Consider the following 23,847-nt stretch of genomic DNA (forward strand, 5'->3'; position numbering starts at 1 on the left):
CTGACTTTTCTCTCTCCCTTGACTATCTCAACCAGTGTCACCACTTCATTCACTACTTCCCTGCTGAAGACTCCCACGCTTGTCTTGGACCCCATCTTTGCCCCTGAGCTCTGGGCTCATATATCCAAATGTTGCATCCTTTTGGATGTCTCATTTGCATCTCAAGCTCAGCAGACCCTAAACTGAGCTCCTGATCTCTCCTGTGATATTCCCAAGCTGCTCTCTCAGCACATGCCAGCTCAGTCCCCCACACCTGCCTCAGGACCTTTGCACTGACTGTACCTGCTCCATGGAATGCCTTATCTCCAGACATCTCCACGGCTCCCCGCTCATCTCCAAGTTTCAGCTCAAACCTGCCCCCCAGCATGCCTGAGCTCTCTCATTCTACTCTTTTTTCCCCCCATAGCACTCACCACAATTAACATACTATATCATTTTCTTATTTCTTATCCTTATAATCTGTTGTCTGTCTTCCCCTGCTAGAAGGTAATTTCCACGAGGGCAGGACCCTTTAGTCTGCTTTGTTTCCTGACAAATCCCCAGTAGTCTAGCCTGGCATATGGTAGTGCTCAATAAACATCTGTAGAATGAATAAATAAATAAATGGAGTCAGGTATGAGAGAATGAACCAGAGTCTGTGGTGGGAGCTTTGACTTACTGCATCCAAGCAGGGGCAGTGACGCCCCCATTTTCTAGATGCAGAGCCCCAGGCCCAGAGAAGTGAAGCCACCTGCCCCCGATCACACAGCTGGGATGGACAAGAACCAGGATTCAAATCCAGGTTTGCTCAGCAACAAAGCCTGAGCTCTTTGCCCAACTTCATTGTCACATATGGAAGGAGAAAAGAACATCCCCAGGCTCCCTTGTTTTCCCCATAAACCATCACCCTCCTAGCCTCCCCTTTCCCCTCCGGCATCCCTTATGCCCTCCCTGCAGGTGACATACCAATAGATTTTTGTCGGAGCATGAGCCCGGGTCCAGGAGGCAGGTAGGAAGGACGTTCGTAACTTGGCTGGGAGCGGTGGTGGGGATCAAAGCTCGACTTGGGGTTGGTGGTCAGAGGAGGGGAGAGAAAAGAGAGCAGGGGAAGATCAGTCAGGGCATGGAAATCCATGGATTCCCCCCCAGGGCCATCCTCCTTCCCTTCTCCAGCCTCTGCAGGAAGGGAGAGGGGCATGAAGGAAATGGAAGGGAATTCTGGGGAAGAGAAAGATTTCTGAATCCTGATGGCAGCAGTGGGGAAGAAGAAAGCGGGGGGGGGGGGGAGGCAGATTATCAACTGAGTCTGCTCTGCTTCCAACCGATCACTAATCTGGGCACTTTTTCTCCACTCATGTTGTCACTGCTCAGGTCCAAGTTATCACTTGCCAGGATGGCTGCAATAGCCTCTTCCTTGGCTCCTGGCTGCCACCCCTGTCCTGACCCCCCTTTCTAATCTACTCTTCACACAAGAGTCAGAGGCAGGCTTCCCTGGTGGTCCAGTGGTTAAGGATCTGTCTTATAATGCAGGTCCGATCCCTGATCTGGGAAGACACCACATGCTGTGGAGCAACTGAGCCCAAGAGCTGGAATGACTGAGCCTGTGCACCACAACTGAAGCCAGGGCACTCTAGAGTTGGTACTGCGCTACAAGAGAAGCCACCGCAGTGAGAAGTCTGTGTACCGCAACTAGAGAAAAGCCCATGCAGCAACAAAGACCCAGCACAAATAAATAAAAATCAATCAATCTTAAAAAAAAAAAAAAGAAAACGTGAGGGATCTTTCTAAAAGAAACTCAGATCATGCTATTGCCCTGCTTAAAATCCTACTACAACATCTCACATCAGTTCAGAGGGGATCTGAATTTCCCGAGTCTGATCTTCAAATCCCCCTGCAGCAGGCACTGCCTGTGCTCACCAGGTTATCTTCTTGGCCAGGATGCTGTGCACACACCCAGCCACAGTGTCACCTGCCTGCAGCACTTGGCGGCCCCTTGTTCTGAAGAATCACCCTCCCCCAAAGGAGCTGATGTGCCCCAGCAGTTAGGTGTCCCCACTTCTGGGAGCAGCAGCCCGCAGCCCACTGACATGAACATCTAAGGCAGGATTAACTCCATCCTGTCGTTCACACTCCAGAGCTCTGTAAGAGTTCAGGCTGAAGGGGAAATTCAGTCATCAGGCTTGCTGACCTCTGCAGCTCATCCTGTCTCCCCCCGCCCTTACAGGTTCCCCTTTAAGAAATCATTTTCTCGAGCATCCGTATCTCAGACTCTGATTCTAGGAAACCCAAACTAAGACACTATGTATGATCTAGCCCTTGCCTGCATCTCCTGCTCTGGTCCCACCGTGCCCACCTTTTCTTGCTCCTCTGATGCCCCAAGGTCCATCCCTGTTTAGGACACTTACAAGTCCTAGATCTTCTCTCTGCAATGGTTTCCTCCTAATCATCACAGATTCTTTTCCATCTTTACCTCTTCTGCTCAAACATCCCTCCCAGTCACAGCCTACTGCATTTCCCTGTCCTGTCTTCTTCAAGGCACTTCTCTCCATCTGAAATGATCTGGTTTACTTGTTTACTGTCTCCCCAGCTAGAATGTTGGCTCCCTGAAGGCACCAGACATTGTCCCTGGCGCTATGGGTACAGGGTCAAGGGCTTATGATAATTCTAGACGAGAAATGTTTTCATTTCTTTTCAGATAGGAAGGAGACTTGAATACAGTTCAGCCTGGATAACATTCATCCGAGATTAGAGTTATTATAATTATTTGCTTACTTGTTTGTTGTCTGTCTTCCTCGGCATGTGGCCTACCCAATACCCATTCTACTCAATAAGAACAGCCTGATCTTCTTTGGCACTTAATTAAGAGACTGTATTTCGCAACCTCCCTTGCGACTAGGTGTGGTCATGGGACTAAGGCAGTACCAAATGCATAAGTGGAAGTGTTGTGTGCTATTTCTGGAAAGTCTCATTAGAGGTAACCCAAGAAGCAACAATGTGCCCTTCTTTGCACTCCTGTCTTTCCACTGTTCCTTGTTCCTGCTATCTGGAATGCTGGTGCAATAGCTGGAGCTCCAGCAGCCATTCTGGACTATGAGGGAACTTTGTGTCTGGGATGAGAAGGATCCTAGATCTTCATGACCATAGAGGGTACCACACCTCCCTTGGACTCCTTACTCCCGACTTGTTCAACATGACAGAGATATAAGCATTTATCTTGTTCAAACCACTGTTATTTGGAGATTTCTCTTACCGTGGAACCCAATTCCCCCAAAATACCCCCACTCCCTTTGCCAATGTAAATTCTCTAAAGGAAGTAACTTTGTTTGACAGGTTCCCTCCTATACTACCAGGACTGAGCACTAGGTCTAGCACACAGTAGGTGCTCAATAGATATCTGTAGAATGAAGGACATCCTGACAAGATGTGGCAAGCCACCAATGGTGTAAAACTAGATCTCTTCAAATCTCTTCTGAGAGACTGATGGGGGGTGGATCACAGTGACAGAGGAGAAATCAAAGCGGGAGGAGGCAATGGAGGGGGTGGAATAAAAGTAGGGGGGTTAGGGTGACAGAGGAAGAGTTCCCCTAACCGAAGAGGATCCAGACTCAAGGGAGAGGTGTCTGATATTAGCACACTGGTAGACCTTCTAAGTGTGGGAGAAAGAGGGATCAAAGAATGGGTTAGTTCGGCACCAAGAGGGATCAGAGTGGCAGAGGAGGTGCCAGATTGACAGAGGAGGCATAATAGCGTCTGAGGAGGCTAGGAATGACTGCTTGAGGGGCGGACCAACTCAAGGTGGAACAGGCTGACCTCAGTCAACAAATTGGGAGCGTCCTCTCCCGCGCAGAGAGGGCAGCCAATCAGAGGGCGCCAGGTGCCGTGACGTCACCGGCTGCCTGGCAGATTTCTCCCCAGGAAGTCGGCCAGAGGTCCCGCCCTCCTCTGTGCCACCTCCTGGGTCAGCTGAGGGTCCGGTGCCTCCACAGGAGAGCGTGCCCGGGCACTGTGCACAGGCTAGAGGCTGAAGATAGGCTGGGAAATTCACGTTAGGGAGCCAGTCCCGGAAAGGGGTGAGGGGAAAGAGACCGGCGTAGGAGGCTGATGGAGAGACAGAGCTAGACAAAAGACAGAGACGGGGGTCCAGAGGTGCGCGGGAGACACAGGAGGGGGCTTGAAACAGCAAGGCAGGGAGAAAAAAGTGGTCCTGCGAGGCCCTGCCATGGAGAGGGCCAGGGCCAGCCCAGGAGGGGAAAACATGCAGTCAGAAGGGTCAGACACACCCCGGGAGGGGGAGAGGCAGAGAATGCAACCAAGAGAATATGGTAAAAAATAACCAGAGGGAGAAACTGAGTCCAGAGAGAGGCTGAAACTAGAACCTGGACCACCCAGTCCAAGATGTGGACCGGGAGCAGGGGACCCCTGGGAAGAGGGGATCAGTGACCAGGTAACAGAGACAGTACCCAAGAAAACCAAGGCCACACAGAGGAGAGGACAGACAGACGAACAGCAGAGCCCTAGGAAGAGACGGAGCCCAAGAGGGATCTTGACCTTCAGTGGATCTGCCAGGGGTCTGCAGCCCCACTGTTGGCGCAGTGGATCCTCCCTAGCCCCTCTTACGTTTAACCCAGAGGTGTATCTTTCAGGGACTTCTGTCCACTGTGGTGCAGGCCCCCGTCTGCACTGGGCTTCCACACTGCCTGCTTGTCCCCCTGGTATAGATGAAGCAGAGTCCAGGTGGGAAAGGGGAGAGAAGCCAGAACAGATGGGAGATGGAGACACAGATGAGAACAAGACCACCGAGAGAGACACAGGAAGGTCATAGAGACACAGGAAGGACACAGAGGTGCCCCTGTGTCTCAGGGGCTGAGAAAGATCAGGATGGCTGGTGGCAGCAGGGGGGCAGAGATGGTGACAGAGACAGCCTGCAACATGAGAGGGAGGGCTTGGGGGAGGCCCAGGAACAGACCCCAGGAGGAAGAAGGAAAGAGAAGAAAAGGGGAAATGACCACTGGCCTCCAGGACCCAGAAGAAAAGAAGGCCCCATGAAGACCTCAGGCATTTTATTTCTAGGTGATGGGGGTGGGCAGGCAGCTGGTTTTATTACTGGCTAGTGCCTGGGCCCTGGGGGAGGGGGTGTCTTTGGAGCCAGGATCTTGTCTGTCTTGTAACGGAGGTTCATGCAAAGAGCGGCTGGCAACCTGGCACTTGGTGGGTACGCCACGCATTTGTTGAATACATGAAAACAGGATTGGCCCTAATCTCTTACTAGAGACTCCATATTGAGCCTGGGATGTTGTTGTGGGTTTATCTCTGGGGGTGCAGGCTGGGGTCACAGTGAGGGCTCCAGTTATGGTGGCTAGGAGTGCTCACCATCTCTTGAGAGCCTCTGCTAGAAGCTGATCTCATTCAATCCTTCTAAAAGCCAGCAAGACTGACTTTAGCCATATTTTAAAAAACAGGAAATTGAGGCACAGAAGAATTATAAAGCGTGGGCCAAGTGACAGAGTTAGAGGGACTCAGGCTTTGAAGGCGGGTTTGCCTGGCTCTACTGCCCATGTGCTTTTTTTTTAAATTGAAGTATGGTTGATTTACAATGTTGTGTTAGTTTCAGATGTACGGCAAAATGATTCAGTATGTGTATATATATATACACACACGCATATACGTGTATGTGTCTGTTCTTTTACAGGTTCTTTTCCACTATAGGTTATTATTATTGGCCGTGTGGCATGTGGGATCTTAATCTCCCTGACCAGGGATCTAACCTGCACTTCCTGCAGTGGAAGTCTTAACAACCAGATCGTCAGGGAAATCCCAGGCTGAGAGATTTCAGATTCTTTGAGAAACCAAGGACAGGTGTGAAGCAAGGGCCTCCTACATGCAGGGCCCTGTGCCCAGCCCTGAGAAGTGGCCAAGGACCCTCTGCCTTTAAATCGGAAAGAAATTCTGAATACAAAATCTGCCAGCTGCATTTGGCTCTTGTAAGAGTACCGACCCTTCGAGAGTAGGTGTTTGAACCCTCGCGAGGGTTGTGGATAGACTGGGGGTGGGGAGGGGCTGTGCACTAGGATGGGGAGAAAATCCCTACATCTTGATTTTCATTAGCCTTCAACTAAAACACAACATTTCCTTAATTAAGGATGTCGGCCACAGACCGTGCCAGTCTTAGCAAAATGTGTGACTGTATCAGAAATCACAGGTATTTCTGCAGTCTTCATGGCAGAGCATTCTTCATGGCACATTTCGCTAAACAGTGTTTATGCTTCTTTGAAACTTTGAAATTAGAGTAGTCTAGATCCACCACCAGAACTTGCTGGCTACTGTGTTAAGAAAAGGCACCAACATTACTGTATCACAAATTCTGCTTTTAAAAGTGTTTTGAGGGACTTCTCTGGTGGTCTAGTGGCTTAGACTCTGAGCTCCCAATGCAGGGGGCCGGGGTTCCATCTCTGGTCAGGGAACTAGATCCCACGTGCAGCAACTAAGATGTGGTGCAATCAAATAAATAAATAAAAATAAATATTAATAAAAATTAAAAAATGTTTTGATAACTGTTTTTCTGTGTACCTGGCTTCTTTTGTTATCTTATGTATTATATTTTACTTTTATTTTTGGTTCAAGGGGCTTGTAACCTCACTTCATCTGCTCACAAGAGTTGAATTCTTTTTGGTGAGGCTTGCAGTGCCCTGAGGGGCTACACCCTTCCACTGTCACTCCCCATGGTTATATATTGTTCTTGACCCTTGTGAAGTGAAAGTCGCTCAGTCGTGTCCGACTCTTTGCAACCCCATGGACTATACAGTCTGTGGAATTCTCCAGACCACAATACTGGAGTGGGTAGCCTTTCCCTTCTCCAGAGGATCTTCCCAACCCAGGGATCGAACCCAGATCTCCCTCTTTGCAGGCAGATTCTTTACCAGCTGAGCCACAAGGGAGGCCTAAGGATACTGGAGTGGGTAGCCTATCCCTTCTTCAGTGGATCTTTCCAACCCAGGAATCGAATCGGGGTCTCCTGCATTGCAGGCGGATTCTTTACCAGCTGAACTATCAAGGGTTTTGACCCTTATGGATTATGTATTTTATTTTATACATTATTCAGAGTATTAATTTGGAGGACTAGGCTAGCCTTTTAAAAGGGTCCACCATCCCTCCAAAGTCAAAGCACAGGGTTTTTTAGAGTCAGTGGCCTCTTGGCCACCGGGTGGTGGGTATGGCCTATTGAAAGAGGGAGTCAGAGGGTGCACTCAGAGGGCAGGGAGGGCCTGGGCAGAGACCTGGAGGGTAGTGGTAGGGATGTGTCCCCGTGAAGGGGCACAATCCAGTGAGGGACCAGCAGGTCCGAACCAGAAATGACAGGGCCGTGGCTGGACTGTGGATCCAGTTGCCGGATTGCCTGGGGCTGAAATCCTGGCTCCCTCTTTGAGCCTCAGTTTCCCTTCTGTATCACAACCGAGTGCACCTCCCAGGATGATTCCAAGGAATGAATGAGATAATCCACGTTAAAAACAGAGTGTCAGAAATGTGATCAACACCCACTGTAGGTGAGCGGGCAGAGCGGAGACAGAGATGATAATTAATACTTTAATAACTACCACTTGTTGAGCACCTATTATTATGCTCTGTGCCTGTGCCAGGGAGTGCCATCCCTGACCTCCATTTACCTTCCCTGAGATCCTTAAGGTGGGTCAGAGATGGACAGAAAGAGGTGGGCGAGAGAGGGAGCAGTGAGGTTTGGGGATGAGGAGTCGGGGGAGGGGACAGAGATGGGATCTGGGGGGATAAAGGAGGAGGAGGACGGGTAGAGAGGAAAGGGGACCCCCCAGAGTGGGGAGCAATGAGGGATCCCAGAAAATCTGGTGCCCCTTAGGCAGAGCACTCAACACAGTGGAATCACAAAGGGTTTGTAGGGGGAGGGATAAAGGGTACAAGTTGCCCTGTCTACCCCTCAACCTTTCCTCCCCCCAAGTCCCCCAAGTCCCCCAGTCCCACAGACCAGGCTGCCTACCTCAGTGGTAAAGAAGCCTTTGGGTCGGTGTTTACCCAGGGACGCCAAGCCACCAGGCCCAGGACTCTCGCTTGCACTGATAGTCTGCTGAGCTGCCGCCAAGATTTCATCCAGTTTGTCTAGGGGGAGACGGAAGGGGGACAGAGAGACAGCGAAATGAAGTTGGCTTGGGCCTGGCGGGCACAGAGACAGAGCTGCTGGGCGCCCCATTCAGTGACTTGTATAAACTAGGGAAGGGCATCTCCATCTCCCTCCCGGTGGGCCTCCTTGGAGACACGGCCCAGCCGGGCAGGGCGGGCGGGATGCAGCTATGGAAAGGGCTGAGGGCGGGGAACAGGACATCCTACAGGGAGGGTGGAGCAGAGGCAGAAGGGGCTGCAAAGAGGCTCAAGACAGCGGTGGGTGCTTAACCGTAACAGCTGGTGCAAAGCTGGGGTGTGTGGATGACCAGCGTGGAAGTGGCTGAAGGGGGCGCGGGGTAGAAGGGAGAGGGATGGGGGGCGGATGCGGCACCCCAGGGGGCGTGGGGTCGGGGGAGCGGGGCCGTCCCCCGCGGAGCAGGGTTGGGCCGTCTTACTGAGAGCCATCTGATACACAGTCCTCTTTTTCTCCATGCTGGGCATCGGGGGCGGCTGCTGCTCGTACTCTGTGGGCAAAGGAGGCGGATGAAGCCCAGGGGAGCCCCCGGGGGGCGGGGCGGAGCGGGCTCAGCCGGCGGCGGGCGTGGCCGGCGGGCGTGCGCAAGCGCGAGTGGGGCAGTGAGGGGCCGGGGTCGGGGAGGGGCGAGTCCGCCGGCGGGAACGGGACGGGGGCCCTCCCGCCAGTCCTGTGCCCACTCACCACTCTTCTTCTTCCAGGGGGAGACTAGCCCGGGGGGGAGGCAGTAGAGGAGCCAAGAGTTAGGACTTCGTGGGGAGGCGAGGGGCCCCCTTTCTGGAACGCCCGCCTCCCTCAGGGACCCGGGGTGGGGGGCGCTCGGCTGCCCCGATCCGCCCCGGCGGGGCGGCGGGGGCAGGGAGGGGCGGGGAACCGGACCCCCCGGGTCCACTCGGCCTTGCCTGGAGGGAGGGGGCTCGCCTTCCTGTCTGTTAGTGGGAGTGCGGGGAGCTGGTAGAGGGAGAAATGGAGGATGCGGGTGGGGCTGCGAGGGGACAGACGGAGAGGGGCTAGAAAGGAAACCGGGACCCGCAGAGAGGAACGTTACAGACCCAGAGAGACACCCGACAGAGAAACAGAAACAGGGAAAGCTGACTCTCAGACGCCCTTTCCCAGCGACACACACGCAAGTCAGAGGGAATCTGACCCGTGGACTGGGGGACGCGATGAGGACAGGAGGACGAGAGCCCCTGGTCACTAACACTAACAAACCCAGGGCTGGTCCAGCCGCCCTCGGCCCCCTCTCCCTCCGCAGCAGTGGTCCCCGGCAGCCCCACCAGCTCACCCATCTCCTCCAGCTCAGAGGTCATAGACTTGGAACGCAAGGAGATGGCTGGGGGCGGGAGCCGCTTAGCTTGCTGGGGTGCTGCAAAAAAATGACAGTGAGGTCAGACATCAGCACCATAGACAGAAACCCTCCACGACCACCCCACCCCCCACCAATGTGGTGCTCCCAACGGTCAGAGAAGAGATGTTGGTGATGGCGTTTAGTTGCTAAGTCGTGTCCCACTCTTTGGAGACCCCACAGACTGTAGCTAGCCCACCAGGCTCCTCTGTCCATGGAATTATCCAGGCAAGAATTCTGGAGTCAGTTGCCATTTCCTTCTCCAGGGGATCTTCCAGCAAGCTAGGCTTGCGCTCAGTTCCTCTCCTGAGGGTCATGATCAAGCAGCCTTGGGGAGGGGGAAGGCTGCTGCTGGTGGTGGGACCACTGGGTCATTAGGGCTCCAGAAGGTCCGAGTCCAGTGGCAGTGGCGGGTGGGGTTAATGTCCAAGCCTGACCACACAAGTCAGGGGAAGGAGCACCTTTCTTGTGAACAGCTTCATCCATGTCCGGGTGCCTGGTGACCATCACCACCTTGACCATCAGCGTGTTGCCCCCTTGGCGGATCATGTTCACCACCTGCCGGTGGCCGACCTTCACCACGTTCTGCCCGTTCACCTGTGGCACAGACACCCCCAACCACACCTGATAGGTGAGGGGTAGGATGCTTTCTGCTTCTGGGTCCCTGCTGAAGTGGCCTCCTCCTGCCTGGACCTGTCTGTGGTGCTGTCGGTCACTCTTCTCCTCCCCCCACTCCCCTTGCAAGCCCCCACCTCTCCACTCCTGTAACTCTTAGGGCCTCAGGGTTGGGGAAGGGGCTGGGCCCACCCTATTTGCCTCTCTCCCTCCTTATCCTCCAGCTGTGTGTGTGTACACACACGTGCTTGCCTCCCTGCACACACACACGTGCGTGCCTCCCTGCACACGCACACATGTGCGCACACATACGCCCTGGGAACAGCTCTGTTATCTTCTGAGATGCTTCAGAGAGGCTTTCAGATGGAATCACTGAAGAGGCTGGCTAGCTGCTGGGGGGGCAGGGGGGAAGGGCAGGGCACGGGGCTGGAAAGCTTGGTGCCAAAGGAGAATCTGGTTCTGGGCAGCAGCATCTTGGCATGGATCACTAGCGTTCTGGAGATTTGTTGCTAGGGTCCCAGGGGAAAGCATGGTGTCTGTGGCAGGTGGGCCAGGCACTGGGTCTCGGGAGAAGCCCCTGGGAGGCTGGGGGCCAGGACTCACCTCGATGAGGAAGTCTCCCATTCGCAGTCCAGCCCGCCATGCCACGCCGCCCTCGTCCACTGACTCCAGATACTGCAGTGCCGGGAAGGCTGGGGTGGGGGTGAACTCCTCGATGGGGGTCTGCGCTGCAGATGGGGAGGAGCCGGCGGGGTCGGAGGGGAGGGGGTGGAGAGGCCGAGCAGGGGATGGGGCTCAGACCCAAGTCACGGAGGCCTCACCGTAGCTGAGGGACCAGCACCCCGGGGTGGGGTGGTGGGCAGGTCGGGGGAAGGGTCCCAGGAGGTGATGGGGGTCCCTTTCCTTGTCCGTCCCCCTGGGTCAGAGCCCTTCTCCTGTCCCCTCCCCGGCCGGCACTCACCCTTGGCACCCCGGAGCACGAACCCAAACCCCTCACTGTCCTTCTTCTGCAGCAGAACTGTCTTCTCTTTGATGATGTAATCGCTGGTGGGGAGGGTGGGGGAAGGGCGGGGGTGAGGTGGGCGGAAAAGGGATCATGAGACACGGAGCCACCTGGTGCCCCACCAGCGACCTGGTGACCTGAGCCTAAGCTCCGGAACCCTTCATTCCGCCCCCCTCCTCCTCCTAGGAGCCTCCTCACCCACTCCACGTGCATCTGCTTGCAGCAGCCCTGACAGGCCTCTCCCCCTCGGAGCCCGGGGTGCGCGGTCTCCCACTCACTCTTTCCTCATTCATCCATCGGTGCATCCATCCACCCATCCATTCAGCAAGCACGGCGGGAGGAACGCAGAGGTACAACCGCCACATTGCCAGACAGCCTGGCTGGAGGCCCTGCTGGCCACTTCCTGTCTGTGACCTTGAGCCCCGACTTTAACCTGTGGGGCCTTGGTTGCCTTGTCTATCGCAGCGGACAATGACAGACCCCACCTGACAGGGTCACTGTGTGAGTTCCCTAATCTGTAGTGTATATAGTACTCAGCAGAGTGCTGCATACACAGCATGTACGCAATACGATGTGTTCTGTCTTTGGTCAAGTCTTTTGGTCCAGAGGACAATTGTACTTGGATAATACCTCTCCCAACTCCCGGACTACACACACACATACACACACACACACACACACATATATGCTACAGTAACATCTCCCCAGGTCCCTGAGCAAATTGTAACACTGCTTATTCAGCAGCTGTCCAATATGGTGGCCGCTAGCTGCCTGTGTCTATTTATATGCAAATTAATTAAAAATTAAATGGAAAAATTCAGTTCCTCAGCTTCACTAGCCACGTTTCCAAGGGCCCGGCAGCCACATATGGTTAGTGGCTACCATGCTGGATGGCCCAGATACGGAACATCTCCATCGCCACAGAAAATTCTAGCGTGCAGCGATGACATCTACTTCCTGGCGTACTCAAATGGATCTCCTTCATGCGGTCAGAGGATTCTAGCAAAATGAAAACTGCATGTGAATACGTGGAGAGTTCCCTGTAATGCCACCAGAGCCCACCAGTATATTTAGGGGATGCTCACATAGCCAAGAAAGTTCAGTTAAATACAGACCTATTTCATGTCTCTCAACACCAGCCCCGGGCTCACTCAGGTAACAGTCGCAAACCCTAGACGTCACCACGGTGTACATCAGGACTGCACATCCATTCCATTCCAGGAGCCCCAGTATAAGCAGGAATACCCAGCCACCCTGGCTCCAGGCTTTTTAGAATACCCACTATCCCCAACCCCTGTCCCCAGAGGCAACATGCCTTGCCATGTCCAGACACCCTGCAGTCACATTTGAAACCCGGCCCAGCGCATACGCAGCCCCTTCAGAATACCCCAATAATATCCGCAGGCCCCAACACACTCCAATAATAGACAAGCATGCTCCCTGCGTGTTCCAATTACCTACCCCCACAGGTTTGGCAAAACAGCCCTCCACGAATACTCCAGTATATTTCAGCAACCCCCCCACACATCCCAGTATGCTCCAATAATAACTCCCCCACACTCTGATCTCAGTCTATTCCCATAACACGCCCCCTGAACACAAACCAGCACATGCTGATAATACTTAATGTGTTCCTACTGTATTTCGGCACCAATCCCCTCCACACACGCAAGCCCTGCTGGATATTCCCATGACCCTCGACACGTCCACAGTTGAATCCATATATTTGTACCATAGGGACAGTGTTCTGCACATGTGCTCTGGCCCCAGCCCTGCTCCCCAGCCACTATTAGAACCCCATGGGCCCAACAGCAGGCACACACATGTAGACACAGCCCACAGCTGCCCTGGCTCAGAGTTGACGATGCTCCAGTAAACATGTCTACACAATATCCACTATGTCTTCTAGACCTTATTTATATGCAACCCAGGGACCTTGTATCTGAGTGGAGAGAATGTTGGAAGAGAAGGAGGGAAGGGGTTGAAAGCAATGAAAAAGGGGAGGAAAGAGGTCAAGAAGGCTCCTTGAGTGGGTGAACGATGGGGCCAATAGAAATGGGTTGAGAGGTTAGAGTTGCCTGCTTCTGACCACGAACTCTGTAGCATCCTTGTCCCCAGCTCTGGGCCCACCGTGTAGACTGACAGTCTCCTCTGAGCCCTCATGCCCTCGCTGCCCCCATAGCCCTTCCAGATCTCCAGGGACCCCCAGTGGCCAGTAATGCTCTTCAGATCCCCTTTATTCCTCCTTTACAGCAGTTTCACTTTCATTTCATTCATCTCACAAACCCTACCTTTCCCCCATCCCCCTCAATCTTTCACCCCCACACTCTCCTCACACTTCACACATAAGCCTCCCCCAAACATCCAGCCCCTAATACAATTCATTAAGACTTCTTTATCCATTAGATGCGAAGAAAAAGCCCATGCTATGTGTCAACCAGTATCTGAAGTCCCTCACAGGTAAATGACTCAATCCATCATCTCCCATGGCGAGCCTCTAGGTAGGCGTGAGTACCATTTCCACTTTACAAATGAGGAAACGGAAGCACAGAAAGGTCAAGCAACTTGCCTGAGCTCACACAGTGAACAACATTCTTCAATGATTCCCAAGAAAATACCTGGGTAGTTGCAATAGTAACACCTTCCACTCCACTGAAACCAAACACCCCAGCACATATACGTTTGCCCCAGTTCACCATGAATGTGCCCCTCCAGTTCCTGAAATTTATCCCAGGCTATGCCTATAGCACAAGTAACATTTATCGAACCACTGCTGAATGCCAGACGGCATTCCAAGCACTTTATGTTTATGTATTCATTCAGTCCTCATGACACCCCCTGGGAGGGGTTGGCTGTCATCATTCCCATTTTATAGATGAAGAAACTGAGGCACAGAGAAATACATTTGCTCCAGATCACACCTGTCAGAAAAAAATGTCACAGCTAAGATCTGAATTCCCCATAGGCAACCCATGCATGCATGCATGCATGCTAAGTCACTTCAGTCATGTCCAACTCTGTGCGACCGCATGGACAGCAGCCCACCAGGCTCCTCTGTCCATGGGGTTCTCCAGGCAAGAATACTGGAGTGGTAGGCAAACATATACCCCAATAATATCCAAACACCAGCAGATCACCCCACCCCTCTCTCTTGAGTCTCCCTATCCTGGACATACGCCTCTCCTTCCCATGACTTTCTCACGCAACCCCCAGCTCTGTGTGCGGTCTCTCTCATCCTCCTTGAACTGCCCAGTTGCCCTCTTGTGCCCACAACTCCCTACAATGGGTATTCCTTCTCCTCTACTCTTGTGTATACCTTCTTGCTCTGCACCTGGATCCCCCCTCAAGTTGTCTGAAAGCTCCTCAGGACCATAACCCCCTCCCCACCAGCTCTCACCTCTGCAAGCCCACATTACACCCCATGGGGCTGTCCCCCCACCTCCCATTTTGCCCTTGCACACCCCACATCCCCTTTCCCAAAGTTGTCTCCCCCAGATTTCTGCGGCCTCCTCACCCCCCCTCAGGCCAGCGCTCCCTCTCCTTTGCCCTCATTCCTCCCACAGCCTCTGGAGCGTCAGTACAGAGCTCCACTGTATCCCCTACAGCATGCTAGATGTCTTTCCTACTCCAGTTCCCCCTGCACCCATTCTCATCTATGGAAGCCTCCTCCTACTTTCGCATCCTCAATTCACTTCACCCTTCCTTCTGTCTCCTTTCACTGGCAGCTGCATTTCATTTACATTCCCTGCATCTCCTCTCTGTGCTCTCCCTGAACTGCCTGAATCCCCGCCCCCCAATCCTCTTCACACTTCCTGCACCCCCTCCTTACCCCATTCCTCCGCTAGCCCGGCGCACACGCTCTGCTCCTCTGCTCCGGCGTTCCCCATTCCTCCCCCCCCATTCCTCCCCCGACTTCAGTATCCCCCACTCCCCCCTGTTCCCTTTCCGTCCTGCCACCCTCTTACCCAGACCCTCTAACCCCGCCTCCTGCCCTACCGTTGGCGACCCACGCAGCACCCCATTCATGCTCCCGTAGGGCTGACTACCTGCCCTGCAGGCGCACACACAATGCTCCGCCCCAGGCCATCCCTCGGCGACCCTGAGCGGCCTCTGGAGCTCAGCGGCCAGCTCTTGTTCACCAGATCCCACACACAGGGACTGCAGCAGCCTCCACTCCCCCCACCCCCACCCCGAAGGTCCCTCTCGCACACCCAGCATCCCACAGCCCAGAGCCTGCTGCTGTACGTAGCGCCCCCCTCTGCCACTCAGCCCCTCCCCGTGTCCCAGCTCCATGGGGCCTCTCCACGACCTGCCCAGAGCCTCCCCCCGCCCCCGCAGGGAAGCCAGCCCCCTCCCGTGCTGAGAGGTGACACACAGAAGCAGATGCAGTTCCCCGTGCAGAAGCTCCACCGTGTCTCAGCACACGTGCCCCACACAGGCACGGACCCCTGGGGGCAGGGAGCGGGTGCGTGGGGACGGGGACCGGTGAAGGGTGGTTGTGGGGGAGGGGACAGGCCTGGTCAAGGAGGGTGGGTGTTGGGAAACACAGCCGCAGTCCCTGGGACAGACCCCCCCACCACCACCCCGACACACAAACACATGCAAACACACTAGTCTCCAGACAGCCTCGCTATCGCTCCAAGTCACACACAGAGATAGACGCCGGCAAACAGGGACATACAGATGGACACAGTTGGGGAGGTGGGCCGGGAGCCCACCATCTCTCTCTCTCGATTACACACACACACACACAAACAGGGCTGCAGGCAGTCATACACACGCACGCACACCGCCACAGCCACAGGAACACACGCACCGTCGCACAGTGACACGCAGCGGAAAAAGAGGAGGGGAGGGGAGACGGGGGCGGGATGCGTGTGTGATGGGGGGAGATGACTGTGAATGGGAGAGAGGGGTATGAATGGGGGGGACTTGCCAACTCCGTGAAGGGGAGCGGGGACACAGGAATCAGAGGAACGCGGGCCTGGGGTGCAGATGCCAGAAGGGAGGGCTCTAGAATGGGGGCGCTAAGGGTGGCAGAAAGGACAAGCGGGGCCCTAATCCCGGAGTGGAGTCCGTCTGGAGGGCCTCCTTAGGAGGGACGTCCTGGAGAAGGAGCTGAAGGGGGCCTAGAAGGGCCTACGAGGGGCCGGAGGAGTGTGTGTGTGCGTGTGTGTGTGTGTGGGGGGTGGTATCGGGGAGAGAGGCCCGAGTGGGGGGGGGGATGAGAAAACGAAGGGGAGAGAAGAGGGGTCCGGAAAGGGCTTAGTACCGAGAGAATATAAGGGGAGAAGGGCGGAGGGGGCGGGAGGCTTGGGGGCGGGGAGGGAGCCCCAGGGATGGGGGATCAGCGGCTGGGGGAGGGTCTTCACCGCGGGCCGGGGCCTCCGGATCGGGCCGCGGGGGGAAAAGGGGCGGCACGCTCCGTTACCTGTAGATATACCAGACGCTGCGCCGCCGGGGCCCCAGGGCGGGCCAGCTGGAGGAGAGCGCGGGGGGCGGCTGCGGCAGGGAGCCCCCCCCGGGGCCGCCCCCGAGACCCCCGCCGCCGCCGCCGCCGCCGCCGCCGACCGCTGACAGAGCCATCGCCGCCGCGGCCCCGGCCCCGGCCCCGGTGCCGGCCGCCCCCGCCGCCGCCGCCGCCGCCGCGTCCCCGTCCCCGCTCGGCCGAACCCCCGTGTCCGGGCCCCCAGGCCCCGCCTCATGCTGACCCGCGCCGGGAGGGGGAGGGGGAGGGGGCGCGCGCCCTCCCGCGGGAGGGAGGGCAGGGCCGGGGGCTCACATGCCGGGGGGCCGCGGGGGCGCGGGCCGCGGGGTCGGGCCGCGGCGGGAGCACGAGGACCGCGGACGGCGCCGGCTTCAGCACCGCGGACAGCTCCGGAGGCGGGCGGCGGGCGCGAGGCTTAACCCCTTGGCGTCCTGCGCCGGGCGGGGGAGGGGGCCGGGCCGGGGGGGAGGGGGCTGGCAGGGGAGCGCGGGGGCCCCCTTGGCGGGAGACGGGGGAGGGGCGAGCACGGGGGGAGGAGAAGGGGGAGGCACTTCCGGTCTGGGCCCCCCCCTTCGCCCCCCTCCCCCCTCCCGAGCCCTCCCGCGCAGGTGCAGAGCGAGGGAGCGCGGGGAGAGAGAGGGACGCACAACATCACACGAGACGCCTCGCAACCGCGTGCGAGGGACGCGCGGACACCGAGCCCCACTTCCCGAGCCGAGGGGGACAGCGCGGCGAGAGAGGCCCCGAGAGGGGACGCACAGCCCTCCCCCCGCCCCCCACGGCAGACAGACGCACGATGCACCCCGACACAGTCTGGAAGGGGCCGGAAAGGGAGAGCCAGGACGTTTAGACTGGGCGCCAGAGCAGGGAGAGACACCCTTCCCAGCAAAGAAGTCCAGGCGGAGGGACATCCACGCACCACGGCTCCCCGCCAGAGAGAGAGAGCCGCAGACCCCCGGGGCGAGGAAAGAGGGCAGCAGAGGCCAAGAGGGGTTACACGCGGCGGGAAGGCACAGCTCCGGCAGGGAGGCAGGGTCACAACACGGGCCAGGCCTCCCCAGACAGGGCCGGGGAGAGTGGAGGGTGGGGGTGTGGGGAGGAGAAGCTCAGACATGCCGTGCGCAGGGCAGCACATGCCAGCGGGCAGGAAGGGAGGGAGAGGGGGGCAACGCACTTGACAAGCAGAGAAAGGAAAGAGGAGGAAGAAACTGAGCGACCACCCTCATCCAGCTGGTAGAGCAAACGATCCCCAAACCAAAGCGAAGGGGAGACCCAGAGAGACACTGACAAGAGACAAGAAGCCGAGGCTGATGGGGAGACTCCGGTGGTGGGGGGGACCTGGATACTCACCCAGTGCCCAGAGCCGGAGACGTGCCAGGCGAACACGCACAATGGTCAAGCGCCTCGGACACTTGGGGAGCAGGGTGGCACCCCAGTCCCACCCTCTCTTCCCATTTTGTCATTTATCTCCTCCCCTCTCCTCCCCTGGCCCTCCCCCGCCCCGATCCATCCCCACTGGCCAGAACACAGACACGTAGGTTTGGACACATTTAATGGAAGGATGCTACGAACAAGGAGACCCTTCCCTGGATTAGGGGGAGCGGTGTGGGGGGGGATGTCAACTTTCAGATGCCCAGTTATGACCATCCCTCCCCCACAGCCTGGCCCTTCTGGAAGCTCAAGCCCTGGAGTCCTCCCCTCTTCCTCCCTACCCTCCCCCAACACCCCAGGTCCTGAATTCCAGATCAATCTGACAGACACAAATGCATGCACACAACTTTATGCGTTAATGCGCACACACAGCGACGTGCATGAAGAGGGACAGGCATGTGCAGAGACCCACCGCCGGTCCCTGGGTGGTAAGCAGACACACTGGACATCTCTGAAAAACACTGGCCCTCATTCTCAGACACACGGATTCGGGGAAAGAGAGGTGCAGAGAGAGCCAGCCGCACAACGAGCCACAATCGTGCACCCAGAAATGACAGCCACAAATGCACCCATCTGTACCGAGCGGGACACACCCTCTCACTGTCGCGGGCATGTGCACGGGGCTAGAACTCCAAGGGCCTCCGGCCACACATGCACACAGACACGTGTCATGCACACCTACAGAGGCACACGGGCAAGAACGCGCTTGGGGAATCTGTACAGAGATGCTCGGTGACTGTGTGAGACGGTCACGCACAGGGAAACTTTAGCTCTGGGGGTACACACGCACATCCATACGCCCCCAAGCACCCCTTCCTTCCCACTCCTGACCCCGTTCCCTCCCTTCCCCTCCCCTCTCACCTCCCTGGGCCAATCCCATCCATCAAGCTTCAGAAGCAAGTCAGCCAGCAGCCAGGGAGGGGAAAGGTGTCAGTGTGCCTTCTCCCCGCCCCCACCCCGCCTGGCCGGCTCTGCTTGTCCCCCCCTCCCCCCCATGCCAGCATGGGATGCACACACTTCCGCTGCACAGGACTGCACAGAGATGCGGCACGTGAAGGAGACAGGAGCCTCCAGCCACCATACAGGTGAGCTCCCCAGCCCCCCGGGCATCCCCACCTTGCCCCAGTCCACCTCATTGGTCTCTGGCTACCCCAGAGCTGGGCAGTCTCAGTGGCTGCCAAGGACAGTTTGGGGTTGGGCTCTGTGGTCTGAAGCTAACCCTACCTCCCTCCACCCCGGATCAAACGCTAGAGGGAGCAGACAAGAGAGGGGGTTTCGAGGTGACAGAAATATTTAGAAGGTGGAGGAAATATTTAAAAGGTGGAGTGGGAGGGATTTGGGGTGGCGGGGTTGCCCGAGGGTGTAAGGACATTTACCTTGGGGCATCAAAGCTGTCGTAGGAGCCCACGGTATAATGCCGGAAGAGTCTCTTTGCCTTGTCACTTCGGCTTTCTGCAGGGGGACAGAGGATGACCTTGGACCTTCTACTCTGGAAATCATGGGTTCACCCCCTGATTTGGGTGTCCTGGCCCAAGCCTTCCCTTCAACCTCCCACCCCCACCAGGAGGGGGAAAGGAAGGGACATGAGAATCTAGAGTAAGTCGGGGACACCTGGGGATTCCTCATTACCTTGCTTTGCTTCCTGGGAGCGGTTGGCCACCTCTTCCAGGCAGTCAGAGGGGAACCAGCCGATGCGACCTTTGACCTGGCCTTCCCAGAAGCCTCCTTCCCCGATGCTAAGCACTGGATGGGGAGTGGGGACATAGAATAGAAATATTTCTGCATTTCCGTGCTGCCCACACCTCCCCTACCCTGCCCACTCCCAACACGTGATGCACAGCCTTTCCACAATTCTCAGTACCTTGCCCAGAACCTGGCCCAAGGGCATCCTTACGAAGGGGCAAAGGGGAAGTGTGTGTGTGCTCAGTCGCTCAGTCATATCCGAATATTTGCGGCCCCATGAATGGTAGCCCGCCAGGTTCCTCTGTCCTTGAGATTTCCCAGGCAAGAATACTGGAGTGGGTTGCCATTTCCTCATCCAGGGAATCTTCTGGACCCAGGGATTGAATCTGCATTGTCTTCTGCATTGCAGACGGATTCTTTACTGTTAGCCATCGGGGAGGCCCCATGAGGGGGAAGGGGGAGATAGTCACTCCTGCATAGTAGCTTCCTGAACACAGCGGGGACACCCAGAGGCACTGGGGAGAAGGGCTGTGTCCCATGACGTGGTCCTTGCAAGTTAGGGACATGTCCACAACTGGCTCTCATCTCCCCTGGTAACCAGTCACGACTCAGTTATTCCGTAATTTCCTTAAACCCCGGTAGGCTCCTAGGTCACGTTATACCTCATCACTACCCCTGCCACCTCCTGCAGTCTCCTTGCCACTTAACCTTTTGTCATCTGTTCCCAGATCCCTCCTTCTGTCTCTTTGCTTCCCCTGGCTCTAGATGGGAGATTAGAGTTGGCTCTCCTCTCCCCTGCTTGTTACCAGAGGCCCCTGCCTACCACCCCTACCTCTTAGACATCAAGCATACATTGACCTACAGTGATGGGCGGTAGGGACAGCTAATGTCTCTCCAACTCTCACTGGGGCTAAGACCCTAAGAGGGGTCATTTGCTCCATTTTACTGGTGGAGAAACAGAGGCTCGGAGAAATTCAGGCTTGTTTGCCCCAGGCTTTGCAGCCTGGATTTGAACACTCCGGTCTTGCTACCTCTCTGTTCCAGTGCTTTGCTGCTGCTGTTCCTGATCATGACGAGAGCGACAGTGACAAGCCCACAGCCGTCCACCTCTCCAGCATCTTTCACAGCTCTGTTCCCACTTGGCCCTTCACATCCTTCATTCACTCTATCCTTACACCTCGGTAGGTAACAACTGATTTCCCACTTTATAGATGAAGCTGAAGCTAAAGTAGAAAAACCTCTTGCCCAGGGGTGGCTCGAGCCATGCTAGGGTTGGGGTTGGGGTCATGTGATGCTTTGCCCTGCACTGATCACCTCCTCTGAGAGGGTCTGGGGAAACTCCAGCCAGGAGATGCTCAAGGTCACGGAAGAGAGCAGATGTGTGTCAAGAGGTCTGGGCTCTTGGCTGACTTTGCCTTGCCCAGCTGGATGATCTGGGAATCATTCATTTGTTCACTAAAAAAATATGTATTTTGTGCCAGTCATGAGTCAGACATCAGGCTAGGACCCGAGTACAGCTGTTGTGTTAGTTGCTCAGTCGTGTCCAACTCTTTGTGACCCCGTGGACTATAGCCCACCAGGCTCCTCTGTCCATGGGATTCTCCAGGCAAGAATACTGGAGTGGGTTGCCATGCCCTTCTCCAGGGGATCTTCCCAACCCAGGGATGAAACCTGGGTCTCCTCTGGCATTGCAGGCAGATTCTTTACTGTCTGAGCCACTAGGGAAGTGAGTAGAGCTGTCACACAGCACACATGGTTCCTGTCCTCACGGAGCTTCCAGACTGGCAGCCAGTGGAGTCATAACTCTACAAGTGACCCCATGATTGGAAAACTGAGGTCAGGGCTCAAGCGGGGAAAGGAGAGGGTTTTTGGAGAAAGACCAGATAGGAGTATATAAATCTGATGAGGGAACTTCCTCGGTGGTCCTAGAGGTTAAGATTTCGCCTTCCAATGCAGGGGGTGTGGGTTTGATCCCTGGTCGAGGAGCTAAGATTCTACATAAACCATAAAACAGAAGCAATATTCTAACAAATGCAGTAAAGACTTTAAAACTAGTCCACATCAAAAAAAAAAAAATCTTTATAAACAAATCTGATGGCACGGGGGGATCAGGAAGGCATCTCAGAGGATGTGACATACGGGCTGAGACCTGAAGGATGTGGGGAGTGCAGGAGGCAGAGAGAGGGGGCTTTCTGGGCAGAAGGAACAGCATGTGCAAAGAGTTTAGGGTGGAAAAAGACTTGGGGTGTTTGAGGAAGGATGAGGATAAGGTCCCTGGAACCCTTCAAGTGAAGGAAAGAGCAGCCTGAGATGAGGCTGTGTTGGGGGCAGAGTGGACAGAGGAGGGGCTTTCAGGCCAGGCTGAGGCCCTAGGCTTTGATCCTGAGAGCAGAGGGAGTCTGCTACCTTAATCGGGCTATGAAGAAGCCCAGTGACATCATGGATGTGGGTGTGCTCTGAGGCAGTCAGGGAACTTTTAAGGAAAGGAAAGGATATGAAGTCAGGGCAGCACATCAGATGACTGGGCTTGACATTCATAAAGACACATAGAAGATGTAGCCCATGGCCCTCTGCCTGTGGGAGGGTCCCTCACCTCTGACCTCAGCTTCCCCTTCTTCTTTTGCACAGACCTGACCCCCACTCCTGAGAGTCCCTTGGACCACAAGGAGATCCAACCAGTCCATCCTAAAGGAAATCAGTCCTGAGTGTTCATTGGAAGGACTGATGCTGAAGCTAAAACTCCAATACTTTGGCCATCTGATGCAAAGAACTGATTCAATGGAAAAGACCCTGATGCTGGGAAAGATTGAAGGCGGGAGGAGAAGGGGACGACAGAGGATGAGATGGTTGGATGGCATCACCGACTCAAGGGACATGAGTTTGAGTAAACTCCGGGAGTTGGTGATGGACAGGGAGGCCTGGTGTGCTGTGGTTCATGGGGCTGCAAAGAGTCAGACACAGCTGAGTGACTGAACTGACCCCCTACCCGGCCATACGCACACATACACACTCTCCCCTGGCACGCTGCCCCTCTGCCAGAGGCACTGCCCCTGCCTGGCCCCCACAGTTAGCTCCTGCATTTGGCCATTCATCCATTCACCCGTTCACTCAGCAGATGTGCGCCGAGGCCCTCTGTGTGCTGCGTCATTAACCTGGGCCCTGATGACCCGGCTCCTGGTGACACGTGACCTCATCTTCAGAAACTCAGGCCCCAGGGAGACAGACTACAAGACAGATGTAACTACACAACCCAACTGACACTCTGACCCTGGCACGCTCTTCAAGGCCCACTTAAACCATGTCTCCTGTGGGAAGACACCCCCCTCCTCCACCCCCAGACTCAGCTTCCCCCAGGGCCTAGGGTCTCTCCCTTCTAAGTGCCCCTAGTGGGGGCCGCATATGATAATGACAGCTGGCCTTATTAGGTATGAATCACTGTTCTGTGGGCTTTCTAAGAGCTGACACCTTTAGTCCTCGCAAAGGTCCCATTGTACAGATGAGAACACTGAGCCTTGGAGAAGTCGCTCGCCTGAGGCCGCCCTGCTAGGAAGTGCAGGAGCGGGGACTTGAACCCAGACAGCCTGGTTCACAACCCCTACGCAACTCGGCTCGTCTGCCAGCCTAGAGTTGGCCAAAGAATTGCTCCCCCGCCTTGAATGAACTACGGCAGGGTACTTCCTGTCTCCAAAGCACCATTCTGTCCAAGAACACACATCGGCAGCCTTGCGAAGTCGCACGCGGGGGATCCTGGCATGGTTTTCCAGAGGAAGGCAGGGAAACAGGAGAGAGGCAAGCCCCGTGACAGCAGCCTCTGTTCAGAAAGCCCTCAGCAGGGACTGGCTTCACCTGCTGCCCATCTCACCAGAGCCCGAGGGAGCGGGCACCACCACCTCATGTCTCAGATGAAGACGCCTGGCAGAGGCAGGAGGTGAAGTCAAGGTGGCATGTCCCTCACTCTCTGCACAAGAGAGCGAGAAGAACTGTGGGTTCGGACTGGGGACCTCAGGCAAGTCGCTTCACCCGTGTAAGGCTCTGCCCCTTCGACTGGACAATGGGCTCCGGACACCCGCCTTCAAGGGTGATGGTGAGCGAGATGGGCCCTCATGGGGTCGATGTCCCAGAGATGCTCATCTCCTCTCTTT

At 55.9% G+C, this 23,847-nt stretch overlaps 1 protein-coding gene and 1 long non-coding RNA gene across 4 annotated transcripts in view; one reads left to right on the forward strand and one right to left on the reverse strand.

Annotated features, from left to right (window-relative positions):
- SHANK1 (SH3 and multiple ankyrin repeat domains 1) overlaps nt 1–23,847 on the reverse strand; it is a 50,105-nt gene that overhangs the window by 8,725 nt on the left and 17,533 nt on the right. The window contains exons 13-23 of one of the 3 annotated variants that reach the window (XM_070772165.1): nt 19,652–19,765; nt 19,399–19,474; nt 18,884–18,910; nt 11,062–11,144; nt 10,704–10,828; nt 9,947–10,082; nt 9,426–9,506; nt 8,825–8,848; nt 8,562–8,630; nt 7,985–8,103; nt 946–1,042 (exon numbers count right to left, since the gene is read on the reverse strand). In XM_070772165.1, the coding sequence (XP_070628266.1) occupies nt 946–1,042; nt 7,985–8,103; nt 8,562–8,630; nt 8,825–8,848; nt 9,426–9,506; nt 9,947–10,082; nt 10,704–10,828; nt 11,062–11,144; nt 18,884–18,910; nt 19,399–19,474; nt 19,652–19,765 (951 nt within the window). The remainder of the gene's footprint in view (nt 1–945; nt 1,043–7,984; nt 8,104–8,561; nt 8,631–8,824; nt 8,849–9,425; nt 9,507–9,946; nt 10,083–10,703; nt 10,829–11,061; nt 11,145–18,883; nt 18,911–19,398; nt 19,475–19,651; nt 19,766–23,847) is intronic. The other 2 variants (XM_070772167.1, XM_070772166.1) reach the window with 2 other exon arrangements.
- Nucleotides 19,487–22,620, forward strand: LOC139177307 (uncharacterized). The gene is made up of 3 exons (XR_011561799.1): nt 19,487–19,618; nt 20,750–20,886; nt 22,334–22,620. It is a non-coding gene; the product is annotated as an uncharacterized lncRNA (long non-coding RNA).

This window comes from Bos indicus, chromosome 18, assembly GCF_029378745.1.
Source record: "Bos indicus isolate NIAB-ARS_2022 breed Sahiwal x Tharparkar chromosome 18, NIAB-ARS_B.indTharparkar_mat_pri_1.0, whole genome shotgun sequence".
NCBI classification, from domain to species: domain Eukaryota; kingdom Metazoa; phylum Chordata; class Mammalia; order Artiodactyla; family Bovidae; genus Bos; species Bos indicus.